The sequence below is a fragment of the Prionailurus bengalensis genome, chromosome A3, assembly GCF_016509475.1.
Source record: "Prionailurus bengalensis isolate Pbe53 chromosome A3, Fcat_Pben_1.1_paternal_pri, whole genome shotgun sequence".
In the NCBI taxonomy this organism is placed as follows: domain Eukaryota; kingdom Metazoa; phylum Chordata; class Mammalia; order Carnivora; family Felidae; genus Prionailurus; species Prionailurus bengalensis.
The window spans coordinates 90,197,592-90,218,669 of NC_057354.1; the positions used below are offsets into that span (position 1 = coordinate 90,197,592).

General features: G+C 39.9%; 1 protein-coding gene across 2 annotated transcripts; it reads right to left on the bottom strand.

The window, feature by feature from the left end:
- Nucleotides 1–2,505: 2,505 nt before the first annotated feature.
- DUSP11 (dual specificity phosphatase 11) lies at nucleotides 2,506–20,323 on the bottom strand. Of its 2 annotated transcripts, none has more exons than XM_043603706.1 (9): nucleotides 20,086–20,323; nucleotides 18,337–18,412; nucleotides 15,310–15,441; nucleotides 11,309–11,432; nucleotides 7,420–7,480; nucleotides 4,873–4,919; nucleotides 4,284–4,359; nucleotides 3,870–4,052; nucleotides 2,506–2,978 (listed from the first exon to the last, which is right to left on the bottom strand). In XM_043603706.1, exons 1-9 carry the CDS (start codon nucleotides 20,184–20,186, stop codon nucleotides 2,783–2,785), a joined length of 996 nt encoding a protein of 331 aa, XP_043459641.1. In that variant the 5' UTR covers nucleotides 20,187–20,323; the 3' UTR covers nucleotides 2,506–2,782. The 2 variants fall into 2 exon arrangements, with proteins under 2 accessions (XP_043459641.1, XP_043459640.1); XM_043603705.1 differs by having other exon boundaries at nucleotides 3,870–4,055.
- Between the last annotated feature and the right edge of the window lie 755 nt (nucleotides 20,324–21,078).

The window sequence follows — 21,078 nt, forward strand, 5'->3', positions numbered from 1 at the left end:
GTAAACATGAACCTGGAATACTGACTGAACCATAAATTGGGAAATATACTGAAGGGATGAGGGAATAGAAGTGTGCATGTGGGTAAGTGATGTGCACGAACTAAATCCTCATCTTCCACAGCGGGAGGGTAACAGGTAGCATCACAAATGGAAAAATCAACAAGTGGCTAAATAAGCATAGTATTTAAACATGGAGGCAAATACTAGAAGATAATGCAAAACTACTCAGTGTTTGGGGAGTGATAGCCGGGGGTAGGGCAGACAGGGAACTATCCTTTTCCATGGTAATCTCAGTAGAACTATTTGAATTTTTTTTTTTTAATTTTTAAATTTATTTATTTTGAGAGAGAGAGGGCACAAGAGGGGGAGGAACATAGAGGGAAGGAGAAAAAGAATCCCAAACAGGCCCTGTGCTGTCAGCGTAGAGCCTGATGTAGGGCTCAAACTCACGAACCATCTCCAACTCACGAACCGCGAGATCATGACCTGAGCCAAAGTCGAGAGTTGGATGCTTAACTGACTGAGCCATCCAGGTACGCCAGAACTATTTGAATTTTAAACTACTCATACATTTTTTAAAAATAAAAATGAAAACTCTAAAAGCTTAAAAGGCCCCTGAAGACCTCTGAAAAAAAAGGGAGTCGCTGGTCCCTTTTGCCAGAGGTCTTAACGATGGTGTGGTGCGAGTGGAAGCCACAACTCTAGTGTGGTGCAGAATGAGACGTGAGATAGCAAACGGAGACTAATTTTTTTTTTTTTAACAAACCATGTTGACAACTGAAAGGGAAGGGGACAGAGGGCATGATAGGGTCACATGTTTCGAAGGTAGCAGTACTTATAATGATGGCACTTGTGCTGGCAATGTCCTCCTTAGAAACTGCCTGCCAAGGAAAACTATCAGCGAAGCTGGATTCCCATACCTGCCCCTGCTTGTTCTTTCACGCCTCACCAGTTGTCTTGCTCCAATTTCAGTCCAAGTGAGCCTTCGTGATGTGTCCTGGGGAACAATTCTGCAAGAGCAACCTTTTAGCAAGAACTACATGTGTCAGGCACAGGAACCTGTCATGAGCCATCACTTAGATGAAGGGTAGCAGCCTGACTAAGCTAATTAGACATGGACCAGGGCACTGGTTGAACTAGAAGACCACTTCCTGAGAGTCAGGTTCCACATGTTGGCATGTAAAAGAGCATAAAGAGGGGCGCCTGGGTGGCGCAGTCGGTTAAGCGTCCGACTTCAGCCAGGTCACGATCTCGCGGTCCGTGAGTTCGAGCCCCGCGTCAGGCTCTGGGCTGATGGCTCGGAGCCTGGAGCCTGTTTCCGATTCTGTGTCTCCCTCTCTTTCTGCCCCTCCCCCGTTCATGCTCTGTCTCTCTCTGTCCCAAAAATAAATAAATAAACGTTGAAAAAAAAATTAAAAAAAAAAAAGAGCATAAAGAAAATACCTATCACATGCAGCACGAGACATTCTAGGATACAAATCTTCAAAGTCAGAGGCTTTAAAAAAATGAAGCCAGGTCGCCCAGGTATTCACCAAGTGTCTATGGAGGCTTGGATGTCATGTTAGTGAGGCACCTTCTTGAGCAAACTAAGGTCTCTGGCTTCTTTGCAACTCAGAATATTTAACACCTCCCAAGTGATCCATCTGTATGTTCCAGAGGTATACCAGCGGAAAAGAACTTAGAAGTCAAGATCAAGGCACCACTCTGCTGTGAGGCAAGTGGAAAAAGATCCCAGTAGGTTTATGTTCAACAGAGAAGCAATAACACAAGGAGCCATGCTTGTCGTCTACAAGTTTTCCTATATCTCAGGCTTTAAATGTTGTATCCTCTTCTGTTCATTAAAGAACTTTTATGGTCTATAAAAGTTTTCCAGTTTTCCAAATAGTTCTACTCAGTAAATAACAATTACCCTGTCAGGCAGATTCCCCAGCATTCTGGTTTCTCAATCAGTTTCTCGCCCAACTGATAGTCAATTCCTAAAAGTTTACCCATTCCTGTGTTAGATGGCATATCTGACAATTCAGTGAAAGAAGTTGGTCAAATCCTACAACAGGCTTCCAAAGAAAGAAATGTCTAATCACAAAAATACAATTACTAATTTCAAGTAGTGATTAGGTCCTAAGGAGATGGTTGGACTCTTAGGTAGATTGTAACAGAAACCTTGAACAGTTAGGGGGAAAAAAAGATACCCTTAATGATTGGTCATTAATAGAATATGAGAAGAACACTAAAAATTTCTGCATATACACTCCTATCACAAAATTGGTCAGAAGGAAATCATGGATAAAGAAGACAGAATTTTAAGTTTTACTTATTTATTTTGAGAGCGAGAGCGTGAGAGGCGGGGGGGCGGATATCCCAGGCAGGCTCCACACTGTCAGCACAGAGCCCAACGCACAGCTTGATCTCACAAACCATGAGATCATGACCTGAGCTGAAATCAAGAGTCAGACATTTAAATGAACCACCCAGGCACCCCAAGAAAACAGAATTTTTGAAAAATAATTCACGAGGGAAATTCTTTATTACTTTATCAGTTCTAAAATATCATCTTCTTTAAAAAAATTTAAGACCGAATGACAGATTATTTCCTTTACTGTTGTAAATACTGCAAATTTCTCATCAAAGAGGTAAGTATCAATGTAATTTTTCCTTAAGTTTGAACACATGAGGGAGGAATGAAGCAGATTATAAACCTCATTTGATCTGATCTTATAAAAAGTCACTCCAGCTGTCTTCAGTCTTGCTCTATCCACAGAGAGATTTCCAGGATAGGTTTGTGTCATTCGGTCCATCCACAATAGGCTGGATAGGATAGTCCGTAGTAAGTGCCAGGATACCACCTTTTATTCTGGGCTACTTGACTGGCATTTGGCATTACATTCCAAGAGTACCTCAATTGTGAATAGTCCTCTCCAGGGGGCCCAGGAGGAGGGATATGGCCTCTCTGGGAAACATTTTGATTCTGTGAAAATTTTCTTAAACAAACAAACAAAAAAGCAATTAATTATTATAGTTTAATAAAATATAGAAGCTTTATAAAATAATACATAGATATTCTGGCTCTACTGTTTTCTACCTGTATAACCTTAGCAGATAAGTTGCTTAATCTTTGGATTTCTTAGTTCTTTATAAAATGGAGCCAATACCTTCCATCTTCATGGGTTGTTTTCAAGGTAAATTAAGACAACATAGTTAAATTACCTACCACAACACCTTGGCACATGGTAGGTTTCCAGGAGCCATTCCACTTTTCCCTACACAGATAAATGCCCACACTTTTCTAATCAAATACTTTCTCCCCAAGTCTGGCAGAGTTGACATGAGACAGAATAAGGTATTTATTTTAAAAACAGGAAGCTGCTTTCACTTTAAATACATATGTAAATTAGTTATAAAGTATAGAATTCTAATTATGGGACATGTAACAAATTTGGAAAATTAAGATTGAAGTTTAATTGTTTCAAAAGCAAGATCAGTAAATATATCATACTGGAGTTTCACTACTTTCTCTATAATCTGTATTTACTCTTAAATAACACCCTTCCTTATTCTGTAAACTTTACCACTATTAATGCAGTCTAAGAATGCAAGATCCTGTTTGGTAATCACATCAAATTGTTGGCTTAAACTAAGTTTAGAATCAATGAAATTTTCTAAGGCATTTTTCAACTGCCTCTGAAAAGTCACATATTCCCCCATCTTGTACTTGATTTTTCAGCTCTAAATGCAAAATATGGAGCAAATGATACCTCCTGGTTGACACTGATCATCCAGAAAACATCAATTCCTCACCATTGCTATGTGTTTGCACTAAGTTATGATATAAATTTCTATTTCAATTCCAGAAAAGTAGACAGAACAGATACCTTACTGACTGCTGCAGATCTTGGGTCTGGCTGTGGAAATGCCAAGAAGGTACTGGATAGCCTTGGGTCTGATGTAGGTTATACCTCTGTCCTTGGTTAACAGACTTAATAGTGGTGTGGACTGGTTCCATCATATGTGTTGCAGCTTCAAAACCACTTGATCTGGATACACCGGAATCCCAACTCCTCAAAGAGAACATTTCCACACGGTATTACTGGTTTCCAAATTTAGTAGCCAATTTAATAACTACATTTTGGTCCATGAAAATAACAATGCCATCCTCCCCCACTTCTCTCCTTGTTTAGATTCCCCAAGCAAGTAAGTAAGCCTCAGGGAGAGTGGATATGTACAGCTGAAATAATCTACAAACATATCTCCCTAACCACAAACCTCACATAAAAAATGCAACGTACCTTCTTATGGGGCCCTTCTGAAGGTCTTCAATATAGTTTTGTCTTTCCAAGCAATGTCCACGGCACCTATTGAATACTGAGGAGTGGATGAACTGTTAGAAATAACTGTACATGGGGCGCCTGGGTGGCGCAGTCGGTTGAGCGTCCGACTTCAGCCAGGTCACGATCTCGCGGTCGGTGAGTTTGAGCCCCGCGTCAGGCTCTGGGCTGATGGCTCAGAGCCTGGAGCCTGTTTCCGATTCTGTGTCTCCCTCTCTCTCTGCCCCTCCCCCGTTCATGCTCTGTCTCTCTCTGTCCCAAAAATAAATAAAAATGTTGAAAAAAAAATTAAAAAAAAAAATAACTGTACAAAAAGCAAGTCTTTTACAGAGAAAGTAGATCAAAGCTGAAATCCACTGACGAATTATTCAAGCTGTTATACCTCACTATCTCCAGATACATCCCTTTATAAACTTTTGGCAAAAGACTGTATTATGTCACAGCAAATGAATTACAAACATTTCTTTTTTCCAAAATTTGAAAAATACATCCACATTTCCATCTTCAACTTTTATAAAAAGGGAAAAATAGTGACAACACTCATACTTACATTCAATTGCATCATCTGGCCTCATGCCTTCTACATCAATCAAATATCTAACAAAACAACATAACTGAGTCATTTATATGTAAGAAGAAAGAAATCAAGTTTATTCAAAAGAGGTCCAATTCCATTTACAAATACAGATATAAAAACCCTAAGAAAGTATCAGCACATCTAATCCAATTATTCAAGAATGATATACTATGACCACAAGAAGACTTCATTCCATGGATGCAAGGATGACCCAACTTTAGAAAATCTATTAATGTAATTAACAATTTAGTTAGTAAGTGAAAGAAGAAAATACAGGACCAAATTGGTACTTGTTAAAAAGGCATCTGATAAAATACAATAGTCCTTTTTGATCAAAATGTTTTATATACTAGAAACAGAAGACTTACTTAATGTGACAGAGTATTTATTAGGAACCAACAAATAGGAAAGAACAAATTGGGAAAAATATTAACATCGTATCTAAACAATGCTATCTAACCAACTGTAAAGGGCCAGAAGCTTAGGAGTCACCACCACTGTCAGCCATTTCTTCCTCACCCTCCTCTTCAACCCACAAATCCTAAAGATAATATTACCTGAGTATCTCTAGAATATGTCCACATCTTTCTACCAAAATGACCACCACACCCTTGTCCAAGTTACCATCATGCCCTGATTTCTACAAAAGCCTAACCTATCTTCTTGTTTCCACCTGCAGTGTAATCTCTACTCAGCAAAATAATCACTTGAAAATCCAAATTAGATTATATTCTCCACACCCTTAACAAAAAAAAGTTCAATGGTTTTCGATTACTCTGAAGATCAAGTCTAAAACCTTAAACACAGACCTGCGTGATCTAGTTCCTCCCCACACTCCATTTTAAACCTTTTTTTTAAGTAATCTCTACATCCAATATGGGGCTTGAACTCACAAACCCAAGATCGAGTTGTATGCCCTTCTGACTGAACCAGCCAGATGCCCCTACAGCTCTATTTTAAACTTAAAAAAAAAAAAAAAAAAGTAACCTCGGGGTGCCGACGTGGCTCAGACGCATAAGCATCCAAATTTCAGCTCAGGGTCACGAGATCAAGCCCCACGTTGAGCACCCCAGAGTGTGGAGACTGCTTAAGATTCTCTCTCTGTGTCTCTCTGCCCCCACCCCCTGCTTGCACACTCTAAAAAAAAAAAAAAAAAAAAAAAAAAAAAAAAGTGAAAGTAATCTCTCTACACCCAACGTAAGCCTCAAGTTCATGACTCCAAGATCAAGAGTCACATGTGCCTCTGAATGAGCCAGCCAGGTGCCCCTCCAGCTCAAACTCATGACCCCGAGATCAAGAGTCACTTGCTCTACCGACTTAGCCAGCCAGGTGCTCCCCGCTACCTTTTTTTTTAAACTTCAGCTCCATTTTAACACCATACTTCCCATGGCCCAGCCTCTCTGGCTTGTTCCTCCAACACAGCATACGCTTTCCTATTATCGGTCCTTGCTGTTCCTTATGCCCAGAATTCTCTCCCCAGAGTCCCTAAGAGGTTAATACCTCATCATCATCCTTCAGATATCAGCTCCAACATCCCCACAGAAACTTTCTGTAATCTCCATGCTAAAGTCAAATCCTCCCTATTAATATGCCCTCCATGAACCATGTCCCTCTCCTTCTTGGCATTTGTCAGAGTTGTAATTCCACATGCATTTGTGTGATTCTTGCATGTCTATTCTCTCTCTAGACTTGTTAGAGTTCCCGAAGGCCAAGTCAAGTCTCTCAAGTCTTTCTGCCAGCGTCTAGCACAGTGCTTACACATAACAGATGCTCAGTAAGTGTTTTCTGAATGAACAAATAGAAGTCAGTCCAGTGCAGCAGTCCTCAAAAAGCATAAAAGCATCAACTTCTCATTCAGAAATTCCATTCTAAAATTATCTCAAAAAATAGCATATACATTCAAATTTGTTCGTATAGAAATGTTCAATAATTCAATGTTTTAAATATCAAGAATTTCTGACTTTTATGTTCATCAGTAAGCAAAGCAATACAGCCTTTAAAAAAGAATGAGGGGCACCTGGGTGGCTCAGTCAGTTAAGCCTCCGACTTTGGCTCAGGGCATGATCTTGTGGTTCATGGGTTCCAGCCCGGTATCGGGCTCTGTGCTGACAGCTCGGAGTCTGGAGCCTGCTTTGGATTCTGTGTCTCCCTCTTTCTCTCTCTCCCCCTCCCCCACTTGTGCTCTGTCTCTCTCTCAAAAATAAACATTTTAAAAAAAATTTTAAGAATGAGGTTACCAAATACTTTCACAGGAAGATGTCCACCATGTTATATTATAAAACAGGATGTCTAAATATTATACTGTTAAATTACACATATATGCTTATTATCTGTCTGCATTTTTAAAGTCTGAAAAAATACGTATTCACTTATTACTGGTGGTAATCTTTGGGTGGGGAGCAAGACTTCTTTCTATTTCATACATTTCAAAGCTGACTGCATTTTTTGCAACTGGCTTGCACCTACTGTTGTACACGAAGCAACCTAAACACAGTCTGTCTCTTGGCGTTGGCAACTCACCTGCAGATGAGATAGCCAGTCCTGTTTAAACCATGAGTACAATGAACACCAATAAGTTTGTCTACAAAACAAGGAATACAGAGTTAAATAGGTGATGTAGATACACTAAAAACAAGTTCTCCAATTTTCTTTAGAGTACCATTTATTAGTTACCATAGCACTACCACTACCCTGAAAAGGAATAGCTGATGAGGAGTGAGTTATTTTAGGAACACACTAATAAAGAATCATCTAACATAAAGTCAAAATTCATGGTCTGGGAAATTTTGCTTCACCCCTCTTACATGCAGTCGTGTAAACTGGAGACGGCCTGGTCAGGTAAAATGGCACCGAGACGAACCCAGCTGTCTTAATCTAGAATGCCTGTCAGTAACTGATTAAATATAGAAAACGGGAGTGAAAAAGAAAACAGGCCACAAGAAAAATGAAATTTGTTTCGGAGTGAAATGAATGGAATGCTTTACTTTAGATGCTGAATATTAAAAAGAATAGTTTTGGTGGGACTCATGAGTTCCCAAAGCGCTTCCATTCCTCTGTCATTTGCTGCTCCACACATGCCACAGTCTATGTGCCCATGAAGCCCCCGGTTGAGCAGCACTGTCGGTATTTTACAATGAAAAGCAAGAACGGGGGTGCCTAGGTGGTTCAATCAGTTAAGCAACTGACTTTGGCTCAGGTCATGACCTCATGGTTCGTGGGGATCCTGAGTGGGGATCTGTGCTGACAGCTCGGAGTTGCTTCCAATTGGAGCCTGCTTCCAATTCTGCGTCTCCCTCTCTCTCTCTGCCCCTCCCCTGCTTGTGCCCTGTCTGTCTCTCTCTCTCTCAAAACTAAACATTAGAAAAATTAAAAAAGAAAAAGTGAGAACTGGAGACGTAAGGCCAAGCTGCACAGCAGGCAGACAGAACAAAGACTAGGATCAAGTCAAAGATTTTTCCAACTGTGCCACAGTATTTCTTAGTCCATCATTTAAAAAATTATATAAGGGGGCGCCTGGGTGGCTCAGTCGGTTGGGCGGCCGACTTCGGCTCAGGTCATGATCTCACGGTCCGTGAGTTCGAGCCCCGCGTCGGGCTCTGTGCTGACAGCTCAGAGCCTGGAGCCTGTTTCAGATTCTGTGTCTCCCTCTCTCTGACCCTCCCCCGTTCATGCTCTGTCTCTCTCTGTCTCAAAAATAAATAAACGTTAAAAAAAATTCTTAAAAATTATATAAGAAATTAAATAAAAAACAATCACGTGTAGTTATCTCGGCAAAATTTATGTCTGTGACTAGGAAGTGTCTGGTAGGAAAGCACATGGCCTCCCCTGCCTGGGTGACCACCTCCCTACCTCTAAATCTCATCTATTTCAAGTGATTCTCCATATGGAAGATGTGAACTTAAAATACAAACTCGCAGGGTTGCTCCCTTGCTGAAAAACCTCCATTTAGCACAGAATAAAGCCCAAACTTTTAACACAGCATTTAGAACTCTTCATAAACAGTACCATCAACCTGGCTCTCCAACTGAACTGTAAGGCCACAAGGATTTGAACTAGGACTTACGAGGACCTACGTGACCCACCTCTTCTTGCCCCTGCCAACCTACCAGATTCCATTTTCTACTGCTCTGCCCTCACACCTTCCGCATTCCAGCTACACTGGCCTCCTTCCTATTCCTCAAACATGCTGGGCACAGTCATGCCTCAGGGACTTTTGCACCTACTATTCCCTCTGCTTTGGAATACTCTGTCTCCCCCACCCCCCAAATATCCAATGGCTCCTCACTCCTTTTAAGGCTCTACTCAAATGACATCTTAATAGGCCTCCCCTGATCACCCAACACATTCCCTCACTTCTGTGTCCTATCTGTTTTTTTCCAAAGCACTTCTCACCATCTGACATTTCAGAGTTACTTATTTATCCCTCTCCCCCACTAGAATGCAAAGTATAAAAGAGCAGGAGCTTTCTTCTGTTCCTGCTTCCCAAAACAGTGCCTTCAACTTTGAAGGTGTCCTCTAAATACCTGTTGAAAATGAACATATGAATTCTACACCCTTTCACACGACCCTCTAGTCACACCAGAGGCTGCCGCTCCCCGGCACAAGTTCAAGCCCTGTGCCTTTTGCACTTATTCCCCAAACCTGGGCTGTCCTTTCCTCATTCTGGCAAAGTCCTCTTCCCCACAGCCCAACTCAAATGCTCCTGTCTCCTCGGTCAGGCCTTCCTCAACCTCTCCTCCATATTCCTGTTGCACTTAATTCTTTTGTTATAATTAATCCATTGTCTTAATTACCACATGTTTATCTTCCTAGGGAAGTTTCTAATGAACAGAGAATGCTATCACCTCTGTATCCCATGCCCTACCAACAAACCTCAGTGTTTACTGACTCCATTTATTTTCTGAGTCTCTACCAGTTCTAGGGAGTGGACAGTGTAGTGTCCTCCTCTTCTTCAGGGAGCCTGGAATCTGTGAGAGGGGACGCTTAGAACAGAGGTAGACAAAATGGATCATAAACAAGGTCCCAAGACTGCTAGAGCAGAGAGCACAGTGAAGTTAGCACCATACAGGCAGAAGACCAACATGGTGTAACACGTGAACAAACAAGATTTACAAACGTGTTCACGTGTACTCATACAGATCTTCTAACCCTCGCAGAACAGATGGAATACTATATACAGTTCCACACAAAGGAGCCCTGAAGCAGCGAGTAGGCTGGCCGCTGCACCCTAACATCTTACACAGTCATGTTTCTGACACAAGTTAATATAAATCAGATTATTTACCTCCTCCATAAATGACGTGGCTGTCAGAAGCAAGGCCAAGCCCGTGAAGTTTTAAAGTTAAAGTACAGGGAAGATCTGGGAACAAGGCTTAAGATATTTAAGTGCTAATGCCTGCATTAGGCAACCACGTTATAGTGTGAAAAATTATCTTAAAATTCTTGTCTCTTTCTACCTGTCATCTCCCATCCCCTATCTTCTCACCTGCATCTCTATTCTTTCTCCCCTACTTCCTGTTTGTGTGTGTATGTGTACATATGTGGAATATTTACTGTCATATTTATGTAATAAAGCATACATTCCTCAAGCTAAATTTAGAAAGAGAACAAAATGAACACTTTTTCCTGCAGGTCAGTGGCTTTTCAAAGACAAAAGATTCCTCAGTCTTAAAATATGGCAAATACCACATTCTTTCTGATGGCCAGGTGCCAGAAATAGTTAAGTGGATCCTTAAAATTAAGACACTAATAGCTTAATAAGATCTATTTTCAACAGAGTAAGGTAGATATTAAAGCAGAAATAAGAAACACCAGCCTTTTAAAGTTCTTCCTGTCTGAATAAGAGGTGGTAGTGTCCTTCCTCAGTTGTACCCAAAGTGGAAAAACAGCAGAAACATCTTAAATACAAATGAGAAGGATGCCACTGCACTGATGCACTTTGCTTTGCTTTGCTTCTAGGGGTCTGTCTCATTCCAAACCTTTTCCTTTTGTTGTCTCTTTTATAGACCCTAAGATGTTGAGATTTTTTTTCCCCTTGTTTTCAGCGGATGGTCACACAAGCCACACTCCCATACGCTTTGACCTTTGATGCAATACATCAGTTCTTAACCTTTCCCCCGTAACTCTCACCTCTGAACCAATAAATAAAAGAATGTGTTTATTTTATTAGGTATTTCCCATTCAAAAGTTTTAGAGATGAGTAAGCTAGTTCACATTTCTCATTAAAACCACTTTTCAAACTAAATTGTTTGTGACCATACAAGGAAAAACTCACTCTATTAGCACCATCTGACATTTCTACCTTAACATTATCAAACACAACAGGCCTAATGTTAAAACTAAAAATTCCAACCCCATTCAAAATGCATACCAATGTTCAAGTAAGAGGGAAAATAAACAACAAACTCACCATTGTCTTTATTTTCTTTCAAAAACTCATTAACAGCACATTTGAATTTAAAAATAGTGTCATCATCAGGCACCTGATGCCCAGTTGTATAAATTTTTAAGTAAGGAATAGTTTCTGGTAAGTCCTATAAGGCAAAACCATGAAAATGCATATTATTTCATTTGTAAGTAAAGAATTAAAAATTAGAGAAGCCAGAATAAAAGCCAAGAGGTTACAATAAACATAGTTTGTCAGTAATTCTGATAAAAAAGACATTTTTTCCCAAGCTGCTTCAACCAGGAAGCATCATCTGATTTTTAGTAAATCTACAGAATGAGGGGGAAAAAAAATGAAATCTACAGAATGGGTAGTCAATAGGATACAAAACTGAAAGCCAAGTCCATTTAAATGAATGCATAAAAACTAAAAATTATATGAATAGTTCTACTTAATATTTTATATTTTGAGAGTCATAAAGCCGCTGTGATTTAAGTAGAATAGTAGAACAGAGTCAGAAAAACTTGGATTTGAACTGTGAGACTGAGCAAATTTCAGGCACTGTTGAGAGCTGGTATTCTCAGGGGCAGGAGAAATCAGACACCAATAAAAGAAGAGGTTAAGGGGCGCGTGGGTGGCTCAGTCGGTTGAGCCTCCGACTTCAGCTCAGGTCACGATCTCACGGTCCGTGAGTTCGAGCCCCGCGTCGGGCTCTGGGCTGATGGCTCAGAGCCTGGGGCCTGCTTCTGATTCTGTGTCTCCCTCTCTCTCTGCCCCTCACCCGTTCATGCTCTGTCTCTGTCTCAAAAATAAATAAACGTTAAAAAAAAAAAAAAATTAAAAAAAAAAAAGAAGAGGTTAAGTGAAAATCCTATGGTTCTGAATTTAAATGGAAAGTACCAACATGAATCTATGATTTATTTATATTAAAAACAAACACATATTTCCTAGCTCTGATCACAGAAAAAGCCTACAAACAACTGATGTCATATTCAGGAGCCATACTCAGAAGCTCCAACTGGGCAAAGATAGGGCCTCAATTTGTGCCTCAAGGAGAATAACTTCATTGAAGTCCAAAATGATACAAAAAGTAAATAAATAAAACTCATTGGTCACCATCAGAGGATATTAGTGGATCAACTCATTATTTTGACACCTGTTAAATAAAAGGAAAGAAGCACATGCCTCTACAACTAGGCAACCAAACAGATGATGAGGGAAGCTTCTCTCGATAGAAATATGCCCAGCTAATAAATGAACAAGGGACAGAATTCACTATTTTTGAAGCCCCAAATGAATTAATGGATGTGGGTATCAGTCATCAGTGACTGTAATACCACAGAAAGAGATAATCACTTACAGGTCTCCACAGAAGAACACATCATAACCTATGAAACTGTCTCGCAAAAAAAAAAAAAATTAAGTCTAATCTGGTCAAGCCTCTGGGTCCAACTACCAATTTACAGGAAATAAAAGACTGAAGAATATGTTAACACATGGGGAGGAAATCATCAAATCTAGATAGAACAAACTGGGTTCTTCAAAAATTAAAACTCAAGGGGGGAGAAAAAAAAGGATGTGAGAGAGACATGGAAGGAGAACTTACAGATTAAATAAGACTTCAGAGACCTAATAATCAAAGGCAAAGGGTGAATCTTATTTGGATTTAATTCAAACTTTTTTTTCTTTTTTTATGTTTATTTATTTTTGAGAGAGAGAGACAGAGTGTAAGCAGGGGAAGGGCAGAGAGAGAGATAGGGAGACACAGAATCCAAAGCAGGCTCCAGGCTCTGAGCTGTCAGTACAGAGCCAGATGCAAGGCTTGAACTCACAAACCATGAGATCATGACCTGAGCCGAAGTCAGACGCTTAGCCGACTGAGCCACCCAGGTACCCCTTAATTCAAACTCTTAAAAAACACTTTTTATGACATTTAGAAGAACTGAAAATTTGAGCACTGACTGGATATTTGATGTTAAATAATGACAGTAAGGAATAAAAGTCGTATATTTTAAATATATATATAAAAAATGTACAGGTGAAATTATATGCTATATAATACATGGGATCTGCTTCAAAATTATATGGAATGGGGTGAAACCAGAAGGTGTACAGATGAAACCCGACAGCATCAATTAATAGAGATTAAAGCTGGATGAGTTCATGGGTGTACAATGAATGCCCACAGTATTATGCCTACTTCTGTGTATGTTTAAAAGTTGTGGTAATTATTTAAAAAATGACACTGGAGGGGTGCCTGGGTGGCTCGGTTGGTTAAGCGTCCGACTTCAGCTCAGATCATGATCTCACAGTTCTTGAGTTCAAGCCCCACATCAGGCTCTGTGCTGACAGCTCAGAGCCTGGAGCCTGCTTCAGATTCTGTGTCTCCCTCTCTCTTTGCCCCTCCCCTGCTCATGCTGTCTCTGTCTCTCTCTCTCTCTCTGTCTCTCTCAAAAATAAATAATAAAACATTAAAACCAAGAAACAAACATGCAAAAAACGACACTGGAAAAGTTTGGTGGTCTCAAAGGTTTCTAAACATAGAACTACCATATGATCCAATAACTGCACTCCTACCTAGACATGTAAAGGAGGTGAAAGCAGGAATCTGAACAACTATTGGTACATCAATGTTCACAGCAGTATTATTCACAATAGCCAAAAGGTGGAAACAACTCAAGTGTGCATCAACGTGTGAAGAGATAAACAAAATATGGAATATTACTCAGCCGTGACAAGGAATGACATTTTGTTACATGTATGAAACTTGAAAACATTATGTTTAGTGAAGTAGGTGAGACACAAAAGGACAAATATTGTGTGATTCCACTCCAGAGAGTAGCATACAGGTTACCTCCGCAGGAAGAGGAAATGACATTATTGTTTAATGAGTACAGTTTTTGTTTAGGATGATGAAAAAGTTTTGGTTATAGGCAGTGATGATGGTGACACAATGTTGTGAATGTATTTAATGCCACAGAATTGGACACTTATGAATAGTTAAAATGATATTTACGTACAACTGGCCACATACACACACAAAAACAGGAATAACTGAATTTAAGTGTCAATTCTTCCTTTTTTGAGCCTCAGATTCATCATCTGTAAGATAAGCAGTTGTGATCATCTATCCTCTGAGCTTAGTGCAGAGCAAGCACTCAGGAGATACCAGTACTACTATACTTCATCAGCAAAGGACTGTTGTGAAGATTAACTATGATAAGGTATGTAAAAGTACTTTTTAAATGGCAAACTGTTTTACAAATCTATTTTCTAAATTTTTTAATTTATTTTGAGAGAGAAAGAGCATGAGCAGGGGAGGAGGGCCAGAGAGACAGAGACAGAGAATCCCAAGCAGGCTCCGCACTGCCAGCAAAGAGCCCGATGCGGGACTCGAACTCACAAAACGTGAGATCATGAACTGAGCTAAAACCAAGAGTCAGACGCTTAACCAACTGAGCCACCCAGGCCCCCTACAAGTATTAATAAACGTTTAGTGTTACTGTTGTCCAAGGCCATGAAATTGGTCAGAAGGATAATTCCCTCACACTGATATGTCACATGGGCCAACAGATTATATGGGGTTCTGTTTTTTATCAGAGATACTAGGAAAAGGAAAGCATAAAACTTAGAGCTAATAGTGGTCTTTTACCATGATGTTTACATGCTCAGTCAACTGATTAAAATAAGTGCTAAAAGACACAGTGGATATTTACTTCTTTTCTTTTAGGCTGCTACTATTCTTACTAAAAATTTATTTCATTTTCAAAATATGGAACATGGAAGCTTATAGAATTTCTTAAGTACACACAGAGCCAACATTACAGTTCAATTCATGTCTTTAATCTCATTTTGAGACACCAATTAGAAGTATGTACTTAAGGAAACCGTTAACTTCCTTTTTTGAACTATTACCCATGAAAATAAGCCAGGATTCACCTTAGTGTAAGAAGATAACTATTGAATTACTAAGAATTATTATCGTATTGGAAAGTCGGTCCTTTTCAGTTAAAGGTTCCATTTACCTCTGGTTTATAATAGCGATGAGTGTATGTTAAGTCAATAATCAGTCCAAGTTCTTCATTCTGTTTTTGGAGTTTGTTAAAAAGATCCAAGGGGGAAAAACGTTCTTCTGGAGCAAGGTGCTTTTCAAAACTCTGTTAGAGAGAATGAAAGAAAAAGCAAACATGTGCTTAAAATCCTTTTTCCATTTATTCAAGCCCTGTGATGCTCACACACAATGAAATTCAAAGAAAAGTTTCCACTGTGCTGGAATTTATAAGCTAGATTACAATCTTTTCTTCCAGAGATGAGGCGGGAGAAAGTAAGCTCATTTCTATGTATTTATTTCTGTGCTTACTTGTCTCATGTTGATCTCCTAACCAGACTGCAACTGCCAGAAGGCAGAGACTGCATCAATTCTGTCCATCAAATCTTCAGCTCCACCTGGCGCATCTATAACTACTTTTAAATACTTCCTGAATACTTCTCTATATGAAGGGTGGCTTCTATTGCTAAATATTCTTTTACATATTTGGCTTATTTACCTACTCTGCTTATTGATCTGTTTGGTTATTCAAATGTCAGCCACACACTTTTTTTAAATTAATAGACTAGTTTTTAGAGCAGTTTTAGCTTCAGAGCAAAACTGAGCAGAAAGTAGAGTTTCTTCTTATACCCTCTCTCCTTTACCCCACACAACTTTCCCCACCATCGACATTCCATACCTGTAAGGTCCATGTGTTACAATCGATGAACCAACATGGACATGTCCTTTTCAAGGTCCACAGTTTACATTACAAATCACTTTGTGTTGTACAGTCTACTGGTTTTGACCAAAGAATAATGAGACATGTTTATACTTACAGTATCACACAGAATAGTTTCCCTGCCCTAAAAATTGCCTGTGCTCAACACTTTTAACACAGCTTCCTATCTGACAGGGCTCCATGATCCCCTTCTCCCAGTATTCTTCTTTTTCAGAATTTTCGTGGCTATTTAGGTTTATTTTTCTCTATGAGTTTTAGAATCAATCTATTTGAGATGATGTTAAATTTATAATAAGTTAACTTAGGAAGATTTGACAGTTTGATGATATTAAGTCTTCCATGTAAAACTGTAAAAGTGTTGAAGAGTATATTAATTACAATGAGGCATACAATCTCTCCAGTAAGTTTCTTGCAGACTTGGAGCTGATGAATCAAATATCCTCTCCAGTCATGTGAACAACAACTAACTTTAGGAAGCCTTCCTGTCTGTTACCATTTCCCCCTCCTTTGAATTCCTAGGGATTTCTTGCCATGGCATTCATGTGACACTTGACATACTCTATTTCGTATTCCGGTATGCATAAGAAGTGACTGTCAAGTGACTGCTTTTCTTTGGGTGACTTCCATAAAACACACAGGAACTCAATGTCACGTTTTGCTTCCTAACTCTACAGCATGAAAAGGAACTGCACTGGGGTGGGGGGGGGGGGGATTATGCAGCTCTGTAATCCCCTGTACAGTGCCTAAACAATCCCAACGCTGAGCCAGATAACCTGAGTATACAGAGCTAGGAGGAGGCTTTTTGTCATGACATCATACAGGAAAGATCTGTGGCTGTGTGGAGGAAGGGAAACGGAAGAGTCTTCCTGTTGTCTACCTTGCTGGTGTACTTTCAGGCAAGGGGCTACGCAGGGGCCCTTGTGGAAGCTCGGGAATCCACTTTTAGAGACCATTGGGTAAGGAGTTGAGGAATCAGGACAACTGCACAGAGAAAAGGAGGAATATAGGAGATAATTCGCAGCAGCTCCAAATGGGGGCTGGGAATGTCCATTCAATAAATATTTGTTAACGTTTACTATATGCCAAACATTATGCTTGGTGTTGATGGATGTGAATAAGAGCCATAAGATCATCTTTATGAGAAGACTAGTTTTTAAGTCCAGAGATGCAGAAGAACTGACACAGTAGATGAAAAAGGAACCCTGACCTATGAGTCACAAATTAAACAAAATCTCAACACATTCAAAGTGGCTTTTCCAGATACCAATCCATGCTATGCCGGGCAGTTTCATGAGTCTCTTCTTACCTTTTTTATATTGGTCAAACGCTTTCCTCACCTATTCCTTCCTCAGTTCTAACAAAGACACAGTTTTCAGAGTTTCCATGCTGAAATCGCGACCTTGCTAATCAAGGGCTTTTTATTTTTTAGTTATGATGATGGGAGTGAAATAGTCTACCATTTAGTAAATGGGGGTCACAGATGCTAGAAATCTTGCCAAATTCAGAACAGTCCTACAAATGTGTCTCACACCTGAATGACTTTTGAATGTCCTATTCAACACCTCATATAGGTGAAAAACTGCGCATAGTTATCTAAGCCTTAGAACCTAACTCCATTTCACAAATAAACGCAAGAGGTTTTCTGCAGAGTTTTAAAGTACATTGAATTTTCCAAGATAGTAATCACGTTTCAATCATGTAAAAATTGTACTTTGTTTTATTTGAAAATCTACTAAGAGCTGTTCACTATCATGGAAATTTCTGACAGGCAGTAAAACCCACCTAGATTGGTCTGCATTTGCAGTGTTTGTATTCACGCTGCAAGTAACCAACTACTTTTTTATTTCTAATATAGTCATGCCCAAACATTTACATATTGAAATTAATTACATATTACTTTATTGTAAGTTACTTTATTTTATTTAGTGTTTACATTATAATTAGAGCATAGGTTGACTTTTTTTCTTTAAAATTAAGTAGCGAAGTAGTATTTAACTATAACTATTTCAGGATACTAAAGGGGATACACAACGTACTTGTTATTAAAAAGGGAAAATGGAGGGGTGCCTGGCTGCTCACTCGGAAGAGCAAGCGACTCTTGACCACAGAGTCATGCATTTGGCCCCTGCACTGGGTAGATTACTAAAAAAATAAAAATAAAAAATAATGAATAAAAAACTTTAAAAAAAAAAAAGGGAAGATGGAGCATGTCAGGGTTGAGAACCAGCATTCTATATCATGAATTCAGATTTGTGAAAGAATACTGAATTAACTTTTGCTTACCTTTTTCAAAGGAACTTTGAAAGCAATGAAACGAGTCCCAGGCATCCGTTGTCCAACTGGAAGATAGTCTTTCCACCTATTAATACATTTTTTGTTAGCCGAATTTTATGTTAGCCTGTACCCCAGCATAGAATGATGGCTCCTTGTAAATGGACACCATAGCCCACACAGACGTTCCCCTCTTCTCCCTGCTTTGAATTTTGCTGTTCCATGTACTCAACCCCACCTAGTAACAACTTATACTTTTCTAGACACAGGCAACAAAACAGTGCACAGGTCTCAACAAATAAGGAACATCGAAAACCAGACTTGTCCAGTATTTTCGTATCCCCGATAAAACCTAGCCCAGTCCTGAACACTCCGGTGTCATTACTGTATACCTGTTGATTAAAAGTTTAAATTCAATTCTTTGACTTGACAGTTTTTATTTTCAGTCCTTACACAACTGGTGCCATCAAATGCAGTCAGTAGGGAACATCAAGTTCACATTTTAAAAGAAAACCTGATAGAAAAGGGACTGTGAACTTCACTTAATAATGTTAGGAGTCACAGTGAAGTCATATTTGAGCTGACTTCTGTAGGATGAGCTAGTTAACTAAGGTGAATTCAGTATAGCTGAAGCACAGAAAGTGAGGACAAAAGTGGCACAAGATGGGGCTGGAAAAGCAAGGGAAGAGTCTAGTCTATGCAGACTCTTAAAGACCATGGTAAAGAGTTTCTTTTTATTCTTAAAACCATGTTTTTGATTGATGTTTACAGGCAATAGTCCAACTAGTCTATTAAAAAGACTTCCTGTGGGGTGCCTGGGTGGCTCAGTTGGTTGAGCGTCCAACTTCGGCTCAGGTCATGATCTCACGGCTCACGAGTTCAAGCCCCACGTCGGGCGCTGTGTTGACAGCTCAGAGCCTGGAGTCTGCTTCAGATTCTGTGTCCCTCTCTCTCTCTGCCCTTCCCTCGCTCATGCTCTGTCTCTCTTTCAAGAATAAATTTTAAAAAACATTAAAATTAAAAAAATAAAAAATAAATAACAAGACTTCTTGTGTGAAGAATGGATTGGAAAGAGACAAGAGTTAGATATATGTACACTACTTAGGACCTGCAATAGATCAGGCAAGTTCTGTATTAGGATGCTGACAGAGTAAAGATATTCAGGAGATAAAATGAAGGGGACTTGATGTAGGAGATGGGAGGAAAGGAAGATTTCAAGGAATAAAAGAGTTCAATGAACACATGAGCAAAGTCTTAAAATTAATCATTTGCACAGAAGAAGCTATCTCAAACGAAACGTGTTAGGAAGCAAACCTATGCCCTCTGTGATTGCTGGAAACAATATAAATCAACTTTTTCGGAGGAAAGTTCGGATGTACTGGTGGTTTTTTTTTCCACTCAAACTTGGTCCTCATTACTCACGTTTGCTGTGTCAAAACAACACAGCTCGAGGAACTGAGGGAGACTCCAATTTGGTAATTAAGGGGTGTCCCCGACACTGGCAGTCAGTCCCATCTTAAAAAGCCATTCCTGTGCATTTTAACAGAGAAGCAATGGCCAGAGCCTCGCTTTTAACGGAATGGGGAGAAATCAGAACCCAGCTGCTGTGGGCGGAGCAGCGTGAGGATCCATGCCTCCCAGTCTGGGTGGACGGGCCAAGCGCGTCGCGGGGACAGATACAGGTAAGAGACCACAAGACATGGAGTCCAGGCCGCCGAGCGCCAAAGTGGAGGGCCACGCCCAGGGGCCAGGGCAGATTACCTTTCCGGGACGTGGTTTCCGCCCCTCTTCTTGGTGGAGCGACGTCCAGAGTACGCGCGTCCTTGGCCCCAGCCGCCGCGGGCATGATGCCACTGGCTCATGTAGGCCCCAAGATGCCTCCCACCCAACAGCAAGAGAGTCAAAGCCGCCAGTCCAGCGCCTACGGTGCCAGAACAAGATCCCGGAGCGGAAGCGCCTAGGCAGCAACCCACGCAGTTCCCAGGCCCCTTGCAACTGCGCACGCGCCACCGACAGTCGTGATGACGTCAACACGCTGGCTGACGGAGAAATTTGATTAGTAAACAGGAGTCAGAGAGCGACAGTGCCCTCCTAAGCTGGGGGTCGGTAGCGCAGGTTCGATGAGCATGTAGGTACACCAGAATTCAAATAGTACAGGACATGGAATGAGGGTTAAGTCCCAGTGCCCCAGTTCCTTGTGTGGTTCTTCCAGGTATTTTCCAACTGCTTACATTCATACTTATTGTATATATATATATATATATATATATATATATATATATATACGTTTATTTGTAAATATATGGATATCTTTCATTTTGTACAAAAGCAGTATAGTATACATATCCTACAGTATATCTTGGGTACTGATTTTCCCAGTCAGTTTATGCATACATCCACTCTATTACTTTTAATGCCTGCTTTGCATAGTATTTCATTGATTATAAGAGCCATAATCTATATAACCAGTCCAATAATTGTTTTCAGGTTTTGGTTTTTTTTTTTTTTTTTTGGTCCTCTGTAACAGGCTGCAGTATGAATGCCCTTATATATGTATACAACTATATCTAAATCCCTAGAAGTAGAATTTCTGGAATGAATGATATGTTGGATTAAAATTTGGAAGGATACTTCCACATTACCCTCCAAAAATATTGTATCAACCTACACTCCCACTCACAGTGAAACTTTTATTGGGTTCTTATCATGCACCAGGTATCACATTAGAGGTTGACCTTAGGTCTGTAGGGTTTT